Genomic DNA, 14,232 nt, shown 5'->3' with positions numbered 1-14,232 from the left:
ATAGGTACACAATAATTTAATGAAAATAGGTATGTTGTATAATGTAAATTTATGCACATTTTTTATAGAGAAAAGAATAGGTACATTAATTAGAATAAAAAAATAAGTTCATTATACTAGGTAAATTGTTGTACTAGGTATACATTATTAGAGAAAAAAATAGGTTCATTTAAAAAATAAATCATAAAATAAAAAATAAATAGATTATCACATTATTTTTCATAAAACAAGTAATAGGTATATTATTTAGAGAAAAATATAGATCAAAATTTAGCGAAAAAATAGGTTCATTATACTAGGTAAATTGTTTTAGTAGGTACATCATTAGAGGAAAAAAATAGGTACATCATTTGGAGAGAAAAAATAGGTTCATTTAAAAAATAAATCATGAAACAAAAAATAAATAGATTATCACATTATTTTTCATAAAACAAGTAATAGGTACATTATTTAGAGAAAAATTTAGATACAAAATTTAGCGAAAAAATAGGTTCATTATACTAGGTAAATTGTTTTTCTAGGTACATTATTAGAGGAAAAAAGATAGGTACATTATTTGGAGAGAAAAAATAGGTTCATTTAAAAAAAAAATTGTTTTCATAAAACAAGTAATAGGTGCTTTATTTAGAGGGAAAAAAAAGGTACATTATTTAGAAAGAAAAATAGGTACATTATTTAGAGAAAAAATAAGTTCATTTAAAAAAATAATAAATAGATTATCAAATTACTTTTCAACATCATTAGAATGTACATTATTATTCATAAAAATATAATAAAATAGAATAGTAGTCGTATAATTCATAAAAGGAAAACAACATAATTTTTTTTATTAAATAAACCAAAACGTTAATCACCTACAGATTACTAATAAGTTACTGTTTAATTAATATTTAATTTCAAATAAGTTTCTAAATTAATTTCTACATCCATTACAACCATTTGAAGATCTTTCCAAATTCAACGTGTGACATTAGTTACATCCCCCATAACACATTAACTTATAAATAGGGGTAGTTTTGGAATCCGAAAAATACAATAAATCATATTTTAAGTTATATTAGGTAACTTGCTTAGTTGGATCCTAGTCATAGGGTATTATTTGAAAATTTTGGGTATTTTAAATAGAAAAATAAAGGGAAGGGTTGTAGGTGATTTAAAATGAATTTTATGGGTCTAAGCTCAATTTACTATATATTTTATTTGGTTAAGTTTTCAATGTGGGACTTCAACATTCTTCAATACTCTCCCTTGCATGGGGCAACTCTTTAATGGACCACACGCGAAACAAATTCCACATCGGTCACCTTTTTAAAAAAATAAAAATAAAGATTTGGGGTTTGTTTGATTTTGGTTCAATTTAGGGTTTTGTTTGATTTGGATTTAATCGGGCCTAATCAACCGGCCAGCTTAAATTTCAAAGGAATGGACTTGTAGCCAACTACTAGCAACATCGATATTGTCCCAAACTTAACTACATGTTTAACAAGTGTAGAGTTTTATACAAAAGACCTCGATGTGATTAATAGTATAACCATTCATTATACATTATATTTTATTTAGTTACGTGAGAATTCAATATTCTTAAACAGATATCACATGGAAATTTGCCAAGAGGACTTGATGGAAGAATCTGTCAATTTAAGTTGATACATGCCTTTTGTTTTCTAAGTTGCCTATCTTCTCCTAATTTAAAGAATAATATCTCTTGGTTATCTTCCCCTTATATTGCATTTTCACCTTTTATTTTCATTTTTTAAGAAATTCAAATTCACTAAAGAAGAACCAAAGAACAAGCCCACCAAAGGGCCAACAAGAAAACAGACCCAAAACCACAAGCCCACAAACTTGATTTTCATTCGAGAACAAACAATCCCGCGGCCGCCGCCTAATGGCTGAAACTGAAGGGGACGATTCCTCCAAAACCCCTCTGTTTGCTTGATTTCTTTGTTCGTTGATATTCTGCCTGGCTTTTCAGCCATTCTTTCGTCTCCTTTTCCTCTCCGGAAAAATTCCGATGCCCACTCGCATTTGTGTGGTTTGGTTTCTTTGTTATTCACATGAGCACATATATCTTTTATTCGATGTGTTTTAACTTTTTTTTTTTTTTGGTTCCCTTTCTTTCAATTTTAAGTTGAAAAAGTTGATTCAGCAAAGAAAATATTTTACTGGACATGTGAAAAAGAGTGGCTTTGATTTGATGCAGCTCCCAATGATCGAACGCGAAATATATACATATATAAGTTTCAGCCTTGTCTAAACCAATGTCATGTTGAAGATTTTACAAGTTCATGATCTTTTGCCACTCAATTTCAAACAATAGTGTTGTTGAACATCTAATTTGTAATCTTTGTGGTTATGTTATGTCTGCCATAAGTGCATAATTGGAAGGAGACCATCATTTTCCTTTGCCATTTGGTAAATCTGCACGCCTATATCTTCATGATAAAACAGAAGCACTTCTGATGCTCTCCATTCCTAGGTTTCACTGAAATAGTTCTTTTAGACCTTGGTAGGGGTGGATATGGTGGGTTGGGAGAAAAACACAATAGTTCTAGTAAAATCTGATGTGGTAGGTGTGTGGTGATACCTTTCTAATCCAGTGGACAGTCATGGAACCAGTTTGGGGGCAAACTCTGGGAGTTTGGAAGTGAATGAGCATGTTATCCCACTGGGGTCTAACTTCATCATTCCAGTAGAAGTCCCTCAGTAGCTCAGGTGATACGTTTTCGAAAACGTTTCTTGTACGGTACTGCGCAGGGCCTAACTAAAATTTGAAAACAATGTTACAAAGAAAGACGCATTCATTCATAATAAATAATATGACATGGGAATTGGATTTGTATAACCGGTGGCTAAAACAAATTGAAAAAAGCGGGTATAGCCGATCGGCTATACAATTTCTTTTTAAAAAAATGCGTATAGCCGGGCGGCTATACTATTTAATAAAGCAAAATTAAGAAATAAGACCCTCCTAGTTGCATTAGTTTATACTTTATAGATTTTTTTTTTGGTTTAGCTGCACGGCTATAAGAATAAAATACGTACGCGCTTTATTTGTCAAATTACAACTAAAAATTTCAGCTTCTATATAAGATTTTAATATCACATATTTAAATTTATTTGTATACATTATTAGTATTCAATAATATGTGAGAATTTTGTGTATAATTTGTGAAGTTTTTGTGTATTATTAAAAACTTTATAAAAAAATAAGTGTATTAAACAGAAAAAAATATGTACGCACATGTTCAATACGAGTATAGCCGCACAACTATACTATTTCTTTTAAAACAATTCAAAAAACAGAGTATAGCCCAGCGGCTATACTGTTTCTTTTAAAAAAATTGAAAAAAGGGATTATAGCCATTCGGCTATACTATTTTAAAAAAAAATTAATAAATATGAATGTACATGTTCAACTCGAGTATAGCCGCACGGCTATACTATTTCTTTCAAAACAAGTCACAAAACCGAGTATAGCCGCCCGGCTACACGAATTCTATTAAAGAAATATGGAAAAACCGAGTATATCCGCTCGGCTATACGTTTCCTTTTATAAAAAAAATAGAGGAAGCGAGTATGGGCGCCCGACTATACTATTTAATAAAGCAAAATTAACAAATAAGACCCTCCTAGTTGCATCAGAATAAAATAGGTACGTGTAAACAGAGTATAACCGATCATCTATACTACTTCTGTTAAAAAAATTTTAAAAATCGAGTATAGCCGCGCAGCCACACTATTTTTAAAGAAATATAAGAAATAACAGCCGATCGGTTCTTTAAAAAATTGAAAAGAGGCGTATAGCCGCTCGGCGACACGAATAACCTAGAATATCCCCAAAAACGGACGCAGCAGCAATAGCTCGGTGAACTAAGGGATCTACGTTCTCTACCTGCACAAATTTGCAACAAAATATCAAATATGGTAAAATTGAAGTTAAAAAACAATCCAGATTTGGTGAACTTCAAACATAAATGGTAACAGTGTATACATTGAAACTCAATTTATATTAATTTAAACTGAATCATCACGCAAAGCCTGAATAAAAAATGGAAAAGGGCAAGAGTTATCACCTCAACATTAACACCAGAAGTTTCATGAAGAAATTTTTCTGCTGATGACAAAGAAGATATAGGGAACATCCATAACCTGCAGTTTCAACACTTACATCTGGATTGTGCTCCATCTCACAACATGTCCAGCACTTGTAAAGGACACAACCAAACCAATGAACCAAACATAAGAACATAAAGGGAGTTGTAGAGGTATACCTCTCTTTTGCATTCCATGAGGATTTGGGGATCTTGCGCACAGCACCTACTAGCACCTGGTGCAAGATAGAACATAATCGATAAAGCAAATGAAGAGTTTGACAAGTTGTAAATGAGCATTGTTTAAGCAAATAGAAGGAATACCTGTTCATAAGGAAATGTTGTGGCAATGTTTCCACTAGCATGAAGAAAAAATTTGACAGAGAGCTTAGGTAGCTCCTTCAGACGTTCATCTTCTTGCAAAAAGGCAACAAGTTGGAGAAAGGAGCCGAGAGATATGCAGAAATTACGTAAGGTCAGCAGGCAGAACAATGCAACCAGCAAGTAATATAATCAGTTGAATGCCAAAAAGTTCAGAATGGTATCAAATTGGAAGATTCAACCATTGGTGAATGTCAAGGTGGGATGTTTCTTCCTGATCCATTTTCAACATTTAAAGAGAAATCTATTAAATATGAAGAAGAGAAAAAGAAAAAAAAGAAACATTTTTTGTCCTTTTAAGAGTAGGAACCTCCTATTCATGCTCAATACAAGTTGCACAAAAAATGAAGCAGTCAAGTAGGTTTTATACACATCTTTTTTCCTTGGAAAGAGATGAATTTTGACACTGCAGTAATAGAGAAAAGTTCAAAGCAATAAAAATGGGAAAGGTGGAAAACTGAGCAAGATTTACTTTACATGGGACTGAAGGAGATAATACTCTGGTCCCAGGAGACAGAGTACCTGCATTGTTGCCTAATAAAAAAACAAAATGACAATGAAGGTAGTGAAGGTGTTAACTTTTTTTATATTTCTTTTTAAAAAAGTCCCCAAAGCATGGTAATAATTCGAAATGAAGAAATGAAGAAAGAACAAAGTGAAAAGGAGAGAACACTGTCAAATAATCAGGTATCTGAAACCCTAGAAACTTCAAGAAGGAAACAGGAAAAAAGAAAAGTTCCACCTTGTTAGGAAGAGAATTGGGAATGGGTTTCGCAGGGGAGCTTTGGAAGCAATTCGTGGAAGGAAATACAAGAAGAAGCAGAGTTGATGCATTGCTGAACGAGTTTCTGGAAAACGTCTCTTTCGAGAGAATCGAGTTCTTCGGTTCTCCAGTCCCAGTCGTCGTCCTCCAACGCCATTCTTGAATTGAAACTGAGAAAGGAAGAATCAAACTCTCGGGTTTTGCAGAGTATTTTGGGTTTTGGGTTTTTGATTTTGCCCTTTTCGAGACATGAACGTCGCTCGAGCGCCAAAGTTTTCTTGTCCGTTTAATGATGATGAACAATCTACCCGCCCGTTACACCCCGTGATTTGGGCCCTAACTCTTTAATTTAGTGCCCGGCCCAATCTTAGCCTCGATGCTCTGTTTAGGCCCATCACTAGACAGGCCCACCGATCCCAACACATTCGATTTTTGTTTTGAAACACAAGTATTAGGGGACGGTCTGTAACGAGGGTGGTTTTATTGACACTTCAAAAAAGTTACCATTCTTTCATTATGTTAAAAGGAAAAAAGAAAACTTGTGTTATGATTATGACTTTTCAAGAGTGGCAATAATAGCTCCCTTGTGATAATTGACAATTACAATATGAGTCATTTCTGTGTTCAAGTCTCCCCTCTCTCGACATTGCTCGTTTAAGTATACAAGTAACTTACTTGTATATTTCTTGTAATTAGCCATTAGGGCATTAATCATTATTAAACAAACTACTTAAGGTCAGTCGCTTGCTTGATGTAATAATTAATGTTGTTCAATGCTTGGATGTACGAGCACACTGCCCTATTGAACCCAACATAAAAGTAACCAATTATTGCTTACTCAATAAAATGTTGCATGACCCTTTGCCACATGCATTTTCCCACTTTAAGTACTTCTTTTGTTTTCTTTTTTTGCTTCTTTGCTAGATGAATTGCATGTCTGCATTTTGCACAGAAGTGATTGTAATTTGTAAGGCCACGAAATTGTAGGCATGATCCTCTTGTGGCATAGCAGCAAACTCCACAACCAAAGATGCGTGGCTGTCTCCGTATATTCTTTTGGCTAATTCTTAACTCGCACGGACCTGGAAACTGCCTTGTGGTTTCCTGAACTCTCTCTCTCTCTCTCTCTCTCTCTCTCTGTGTTCTATAAAACGGTGGACAAAAAGGTTAGCCCATTGAGCTACTCATGATCACTCGCACAATTCACCACGTAAAGCCAATAACAGTGAGGTATGAAACTACGAACTTTGTTTCTCATTACGACCCATCAGTATTAGTAACTCAAATTCCAATATTGGCATGTTAATAACTGTTTACTATGTGAATTAAGCATAGATATTGTAATAATATTGTATTGTCAGATTGATTATTATATTGTTCATCATGTCAAAAACTTTGCAGTATGATTGATTTGTAAGAATTTTTTGAAGTTGGTAGCGAAAACTTAAAAATTTGTCAGACAGACTTCTCTGAAATTGAATGCAAATGGATAGTTAATCCCAGCTTTGATACATGTAGTACAATTTGTACAGCTGTGGAGCTCATTCTTCTAAAACTGTATTTATTTTTTGTCATGGCTGGAGCCAGAGAGCTCTATGAGCATGGCGTTTAAGGGTCTTCTGGTTGCAATTTGTATTTGGGTTTGGTCAGGCTCCTTGGCTGCTGCAATATCCAATGATGGGCTACTGAGAATTGGTCTCAAGAAGCTGCCTGTAGGCCTCAACAGATTGAATGCTGCAAGAATCACCAAGACAGAAGTTTCTCAACCTAGAGGTCTGGGGGATGTAAATATTAACTCCAATAATCTTAAAGCTAATATTGTATATCTGAAAAATTACTTTGATACCCAATATTATGGAGAGATTGCTATTGGTTCTCCCCCACAATACTTGGCTGTTGTCTTTGATACTGGCAGCTCCAATCTTTGGGTCCCATCTTCAAGATGCATCTTTTCTGTATGTATTGCAGTGAATTATCAAAATGCTTTGAATCTATGTTGTTCTTAGAGTTTTGAGTAGTTTCTAAACTGTGACTGTATGCAGATTGCTTGTTACTTTCATTCAAAATACAGGGCAAGCATATCGAGTACCTACACTAAAATTGGTAATCTTTCCTATCCCTTACATTTGAGTATGCATCTAACTGACCCCTTTTTGTAATTTTATAATTGACTCAGAAGATTTCTTGTGGGAAATTTTTGATAGAATCAAACTCAAAATTACTTTGTGTTATTATTTAGGAATACCCTGCAAAATTCCTTATGGCTCTGGTTCCATTTCCGGCTACTTCAGTGCGGACAATGTTAAAATTGGGGATGTGATCATCAAAGATCAAGTAGTGCTCTTTCTCTATTTCCATTTTGGTTTATCTAAAGTTTTTTTTTTTTGTTTACATATATTCTTTTTCCAATTTGTTGATGCTATGTCTGGTTTCCATCCTTAGGAATTTGTTGAGGTTACTAGGGAAGGAGTCCTTACATTCTTAGCTGCACGGTTTGATGGGGTCCTTGGACTTGGATTTCAGGATATTTCTGTTGGCGAAGCCACCCCAGTGTGGTATGTTTCTGGCATGAACTGCTTAAACCTGATATATCTTTAACTAGCTCTTAGTCTAGTCATACTTTTCATCTTAGCGTTGGAACTTGGATTAGATCTCATATTTGAATCCCCACTCCCGGCTGATTAAAAATATAAAAGGAGTGTTGATGGCTTAAAAGCATGAGTTAGTTTTCTGGGTGCAGGTATAACATGGTGCAACAAGGTCATATGAGCCAGCAAATTTTCTCTATCTGGCTAAATCACGATCCAACATCAAGGGTGGGAGGTGAGATCGTCTTTGGTGGATTTGATTGGAGGCACTTTACGGGTGATCACACCTATGTCCCGATTTCAAAAAAGGGTTACTGGCAGGTTTATTATAGCAAAAAGAAGTTGGTGTTCCTCTCTAATATATTTTTCTTGCCAAATGAGATGACATTTGATTCAGTTTTGTTTATCTCTCCAGATTGATGTTGGAGATGTTATTATTGCAGACAATTCCACAGGTTCTACTACATTTCCACTCCTATGTTGTTTAACTATCTTTATTCTATGTTTAGAGATTAAATTTGCTGCTTGGTGAGTCAAGGAATTCATGTACATGTCTGGTCTTGACAAGCCAAAAATTCTCCCTAAAACATATGTAGAGGCCTAAAAAAACCAAATAACTTGATTCTGTTTTTATTCAATTTACAATCATATGACATGAAAGTTTAAAATTTTCAGGACTATGCAAGGGTGGCTGTGCTGCCATTGTGGACTCAGGAACATCCTTCCTTGCTGGTCCAACTGTATAAACTCATGCTTAAAACTTCAGACTTTGAGCAGTAACAACTTGTATTCCACCCTTGATTAACTCTTCTTTTTCAGACTATAGTGGCTCAGATCAACCATGCCATTGGAGCAGACGGATATGCAAACTTGGAATGTAAAAATGTTGTTTCCACTTATGGAAATTTGATATGGGAATATCTAGTATCTGGGGTTCGTATTTTTTCCCTCTTCACTTCCTTTGCAATTCCTTTTAGGAAACGAAGAAATGCATTAGAGTTTACCTCATATGTCTGCAGGTACGGCCTGATATAGTGTGTGTGGATATCGGTCTATGTTCATATGATGGATCTCGTAATGTGAAGTTGAGACTTTTTCTTTTTCTTCCAATTATTATTTTGTTTAGTTTTTTATATCTTCATCATAATAACCATAGCAGAAGGCAAAATTTACTTCCGCAGAAACTATATTGAGTCAGTGATAGAGAATGAAACTGGGAAGGAGTCATCAGTTGATGAAACTCCTCTATGTACCTTGTGTGAAATGGTTGTCTACTGGATTCAGCTGCAGCTTAAAAAGCAAATAGCAAAGGAAAAAATATTTAGCTATGTGAATGAGGTAATTCTTCTGAAAGTATGAGGCTTGACTGATAAATATCCATACACCAAAGCTAAAAATTCTTTTGATTCTTTCCGTTCTTTGTGAATTTTTTGCGAGTAAAGTTGTGCGAGAAGCTTCCAAATCCGTTGAGAAGGTCATTTGTCAACTGTGATAACATTGCATTCATGCCAGATGTTTCATTTACAATTGGGAACAAATCCTTCACCCTCTCCCCAGAACAGGTACAGGTTTTGTTATAGCTCTTAGTCCTTCACACTTTGTAACATAAGTAGCATGGTTTTGTTAAGATAGAACTCAAATGTTTAGAAAGGAACTTAATTAAACCAATTTCCTCTAGATTCACTCCATTTCTAACATGTTTTGGACTTGATGTTCAGTATATACTTAAAGTTGAAGGAAAATGTTCTATTGTCTGCCTTAGTGGATTTGTTGCTTTGGATGTGCCTCCCCCGCAAGGTCCTCTATGGTAAGTCACTATGACCCTCCTTTAGGTTCGACTTCATGATTCGTTGTAATTCTTCACCTCGCATAAGATCTTCATTTTAAGGTTTGTGCAAGAATGTCATGAAATTAGCACATTCTGCAGGGTTCTTGGAGCTCTGTTCTTGGGAGCATACCACACAGTGTTTGACTTCGGTAATCTCAGGGTAGGATTTGCAAAAGCTATATAATTCATAGTTTAGTAATCCTTTGATTAGACCCTTTGTCTGTAAATTGTTTATGCTAATACTAAAGGTATAGATAATATGGAAGCAGTAGATGGTAGAAGGGCCGTCTGTAATTGTCCGTCCATAAATAAAATACCTTCCATTTGGTTGGTATGGATTGCCAATAAGATAGCAAGAGTTGCTAAATATTTGATTCTGTTAACAATTGTGCTGCCATCTAAGGCTAAAATTATTTTGCTTCACCAGATTAAGCTTTACATCTTACGGTAACGAGAAAACATAAGGCTTCGTTTTACTGATAGTGGATCAAACAAACAAGAATGGCTATTATCATAAGAATAATTCAACCAACATGTCAAGCTTGATGGAGTAGTAATAGAAGCCATTACTAAACAATTGGATGAACAGAAATATAATAATGGATTACAAAATCTTGATAATGATAGCAGCATCTACTGCTCTTGAAAATAGGGGAACTGGACCTCCACAACCATTTTCATGGCTTTCATGGGGTCAATTAATCCCATTGACAACATGGTGGATTCATCACTGGGCTCAAGCTTATGCTATGTTGCTCAAAAGGCCTTTTACAAGGAACTCAAGTTTTGCCCACACATATATGGCACTTCACATTTCCTTCCCCGAGTGATGTACGATTGCTTACTACTCTTGCCCCTTCTTGCCTTGTATCCTTAAGGGCTCATAAGTCTTACAATCCACTCACCCAGCGTCCTCGCGAGCAAACTTCTGGTTGGGGTCCAACTGTAATACCATTTTGTCAAGACCCTATTTCACCAGCAAGATATTGTCCAATTTTGATCTCATGGGGTCTCACAATTATGTTCCTTGACTCAAGCTTATGCTATCTTGCCTAAAAGACCTCTTACTAAGTAGTCAAGTGCCCACACATATAAGGGACTTCACTTTTCCCTCCCCAAGAGGGCTAGGAGGTTTGCATAGTTTATTTGATTTGATTTCATTACAAACTCATTAAATAACCCCCCACTATATTATGATGTTTTCAAAGTTTTTGGCTCGATTTGAAATCAATTGGCCAAAGAATTCGGTGACGTTAAATTTGTGCAGTAAACTGCAGTGGAAGGAGGTTTACATACTTTCTTTGATTGGATTTCTGTTAAAACTAAAAAATAAAGTAAAAAGTCACCAAATAATGCCTCCCACTACGTTATGATGTAATGGTTAGTTCTAACAATTTCTAGTGTTTTTAAGATTATAGTATCAAACTCACAAAGATATAAATACACCCGATCAAACAAGTAACGGCAGCCTACTATATTTTCTTGGTTTCTCTTCCCACATTTAGCGTGCATATAGTCATACCCAAAGTATCTTTAACAGAAAAAATTAATTAGAGGCTCTCCCTCTCGAAAGATTGCCCACTTCATTATGCTCCTGTGGCCAAAAAACTAAATCTAACTCCAAATCCAATCACTAAAGCTATAATTTAGAGGAAATAGCATTACTACTACCCCAGAAGAAAAATTTTCCAGATGGAATCTGGTGAGAAGGAAGCAAGGCCAGCCTAGCAGCCATACCCGCGGCATCATCTGCGGTGTGGTCGCCCTTACAATGAGTCATAGATGTCTGTGTGAAGCCTGGACAGAAGCTATTCACACTCAAACCCCTTCCCTCGTATCGCTTTGCCAAAACTCTTGTATATGCGTTGAGTGCAAGCTTTGACACAGCATAGTCGGTCCATAATTTCGGCCACCCTTTGCTCTTCCATGTGTCGCTCTTCACGTCGCCGAGAAACAAATTAACCACCCCTTCAATCTCCTCTTCCGATAGTCTTTCGCTTTTCATAACTTGTTTTATGCTAGGGTTTCTTAGCTGCTGCAAGGCCATATATAATTTGAGCAAGTAAAATATATATATTTTACATAAGTATAGTTATTCAATCATCCGGATGAAGATACGATATCACTATGCGGATGTCAATGTAAATAGAGAGGAAAGCAGAGATACATGGTAATAACATCTGGACGTCCGCATAGGAGAATTTATGTATATAACTATTTATAAAATTGTTTCACTTACATTTAGTGAGCCAAGTCTGGAGCTAACGTTAAGAATCCGACTTACGGAAGAAGAGCTACGAAACATGGGCAAGAGGGCCTCAGTCAGCAACTTGGGTCCATAGAAATTGGTTTTCATTACTGTCTCCGCATGTTCCACCGAGTTTTCATTGAGATCGTTAAACGACACAGCTGCGTTGTTTACCTTGAATTTTTAAAAATTGGCCCAATTTTTAGGTCAATATTATATATGTAACACTATACACATCATCGCATATATATATATATATATATCATATTCTTAATCACTTCTCTAATACATATGAGTCCCACGTATATTAGTTGGACCCACCTAAAAGAAATGATCAGCGAAGTGATCAATAAATATAAAATAATTAACTTGGAATGGTATGGTGGGGAAGAGAAAACTTAATATTACAAGAATATCCAAGGCTGCATAGCGTTTGCTGAACCAGGATGTGAATGCTCTGATTGAAGAAGGGTCCGATACATCGAGGCAAGAGAAGGCTACATTGTAAAGACCTTGGGCTCTCAGAGCCTCCACAGCTTTGCAACCCCTTTCAATGTCTCGGGCTGTTAATATGACCGTCACCCCTAACTCCGCCATCCTCTTCACAAGCGCAAACCCAATGCCCTTGTTTGCACCAGTAACTATGGCTACTGTGTCCTCCGACCACCATCTTCCCCAGCCATGAAAATTTAATAATGTCCACGTTAATTCTTATTATTATTATCATTATTTTGAAGAGAAAAGAAAATTACAGCACAATTTCCCAACAACATTATATTTATGATCATATCCGACAAAATAAAATGTCAATGGGTATAACTCAATTGGTTGAGCTCTCTTACCCCCACCCAAAGACGGAGCTAGAATTGTAAAGTTAGGGGGCGAAGTAGAAAATACAAGTATATAAAACACCTAAGTATTCAATAATTACATGTTTAGAGCTAAATATTTATAATTTAGTCATGTCTAATTTGTTTTAAAGAGAATTATAATTTAAATTATAAGTTGTTTATTACAAATTCTATATGTTATATATAATATAATAGAGGAGAGATAAAAATATGGTGCGTCTCCGCCACCCATGTGGGCGCATGTATTCAAAACCCAACACACCCAATGAATATTTGTGTAAAACATTCTCCCCCAATTGCTTGTACCGAAAAAAAATATGCTGAAATCACGTAGAGAGAGAGAGAGAGAGAGAGAGAGAGAGAGAGAGAGAGAGCATGTTTATATTACCTGCTGGTTGGGGAAAGGGAAGGAGAAAGAAAAGAGAGCTCAGCTTCGTTGGAGTCCATAAATTTGATATAAGGTTGCAAATTGAAGTTGTGTGTGTTGGGGTATATGAATTGGAAGGCAGAGGAATGCGAGCAATGTGTATTTATAGATGGATGGATAGATGGAAATTAACAAAGGCAAGTGTACATGTGAATTGAGATTAATTAATAAATTAAACGGAACTTGAAGTCAATATTTTGGATACGTACTGCTTCAACATGATCAATTATAATTAGGTTAGGCGTAACCCACGTTCCAATTTTATATTTCCTTTTTGTTTAGTTTTATTAACATATGAACGTTTGCATGTGTCATCAGGCATGCTGATTCTTTTGGTTATTGCATCAATACCGTTGTTAGACGAATAATTAGAAAGTTCTGAGTTCTGAGTTCGAGTTTTAGCATTCGTGCAATGTGTGTGTGTTTAATATACTATATTATTATTATTATTATTATTATTATTCTAATTAAATTCATCTTTTTTTTCACCCACTGGTCAACTTTGGGTTGGACAAATAATAATAAATAATTGAGAGATTGCAACTTGACCTGGGGTTCATATTCATTCTATCTGGCTTGACCATGTGAGGAAAATATTCTCCACTAGCTTCCTTTTATTTTCGCATACGATTTTCAGGTGTGGGGCAAAAGGCTGTCGTTAACCTAATTAACAAGTTAACAACCACGCGTTGGTGATTTCAACATGCCAGCTTTTCTTAATTAATTTATGGTCATGCTCATATTATTCATAATATAAACTTCAAGAAAGATGGATCCAATTGCTTCAATATCCTTCCACACATACTTACAATATACTTTATTTTTTTTATCCATACAAGTTGCTGTTAATTGTAGAATTAATGTGTTGCATCATTGCATGCTTGGAATCCATCCACACATATTAATTATTATCCCGGTCACGTTTCATATGCTTTCAAAAGCTTAATTTATTCTTTGCGTCAATAATAAAATTTTACGTTCATAAAAAGGAGGCTTGGAGATAGAAAATCAATTAATTTTTCATATTTGGTCAGTTCAAGTATGGAAAATTG

General features: G+C 35.2%; 3 protein-coding genes across 5 annotated transcripts; 1 reads left to right on the top strand and 2 right to left on the bottom strand.

The window, feature by feature from the left end:
• Window positions 1–3,589: 3,589 nt before the first annotated feature.
• LOC117635374 lies at window positions 3,590–5,854 on the bottom strand. The gene is made up of 5 exons (XM_034369728.1): window positions 5,796–5,854; window positions 5,218–5,515; window positions 4,275–4,330; window positions 4,077–4,152; window positions 3,590–3,895 (listed from the first exon to the last, which is right to left on the bottom strand). Exons 1-5 carry the CDS (start codon window positions 5,852–5,854, stop codon window positions 3,782–3,784), a joined length of 603 nt encoding a protein of 200 aa, XP_034225619.1. The 3' UTR covers window positions 3,590–3,781.
• Window positions 5,855–6,356: 502 nt separating this feature from the next.
• Window positions 6,357–10,023, top strand: LOC117616074 (aspartic proteinase oryzasin-1-like). 3 transcript variants are annotated; one of them, XM_034345276.1, is made up of 14 exons: window positions 6,357–6,468; window positions 6,826–7,193; window positions 7,281–7,341; window positions 7,478–7,572; window positions 7,681–7,793; window positions 7,979–8,147; window positions 8,242–8,281; window positions 8,502–8,566; window positions 8,646–8,759; window positions 8,846–8,910; window positions 9,008–9,164; window positions 9,269–9,388; window positions 9,545–9,633; window positions 9,754–10,023. In XM_034345276.1, the coding sequence occupies exons 2-14, from the start codon at window positions 6,834–6,836 to the stop codon at window positions 9,836–9,838; spliced, it is 1,533 nt and encodes a 510-aa protein (XP_034201167.1). In that variant the 5' UTR covers window positions 6,357–6,468; window positions 6,826–6,833; the 3' UTR covers window positions 9,839–10,023. The 3 variants fall into 3 exon arrangements, with proteins under 3 accessions (XP_034201167.1, XP_034201165.1, XP_034201166.1); XM_034345274.1 differs by having other exon boundaries at window positions 7,281–7,368; XM_034345275.1 differs by having other exon boundaries at window positions 6,396–6,468; window positions 6,822–7,193; window positions 7,281–7,368.
• Window positions 10,024–11,293: 1,270 nt separating this feature from the next.
• LOC117616218 (short-chain dehydrogenase/reductase 2b) lies at window positions 11,294–13,200 on the bottom strand. The gene is made up of 4 exons (XM_034345465.1): window positions 13,142–13,200; window positions 12,311–12,572; window positions 11,894–12,076; window positions 11,294–11,689 (listed from the first exon to the last, which is right to left on the bottom strand). Exons 1-4 carry the CDS (start codon window positions 13,198–13,200, stop codon window positions 11,294–11,296), a joined length of 900 nt encoding a protein of 299 aa, XP_034201356.1.
• Between the last annotated feature and the right edge of the window lie 1,032 nt (window positions 13,201–14,232).

The sequence above is a fragment of the Prunus dulcis genome, chromosome 1, assembly GCF_902201215.1.
Source record: "Prunus dulcis chromosome 1, ALMONDv2, whole genome shotgun sequence".
Taxonomy (NCBI): Eukaryota; Viridiplantae; Streptophyta; class Magnoliopsida; order Rosales; family Rosaceae; genus Prunus; species Prunus dulcis.
The sequence above is the reverse complement of the archived record's forward strand: the minus strand, read 5'-3'. Positions and strand labels throughout refer to the sequence as shown.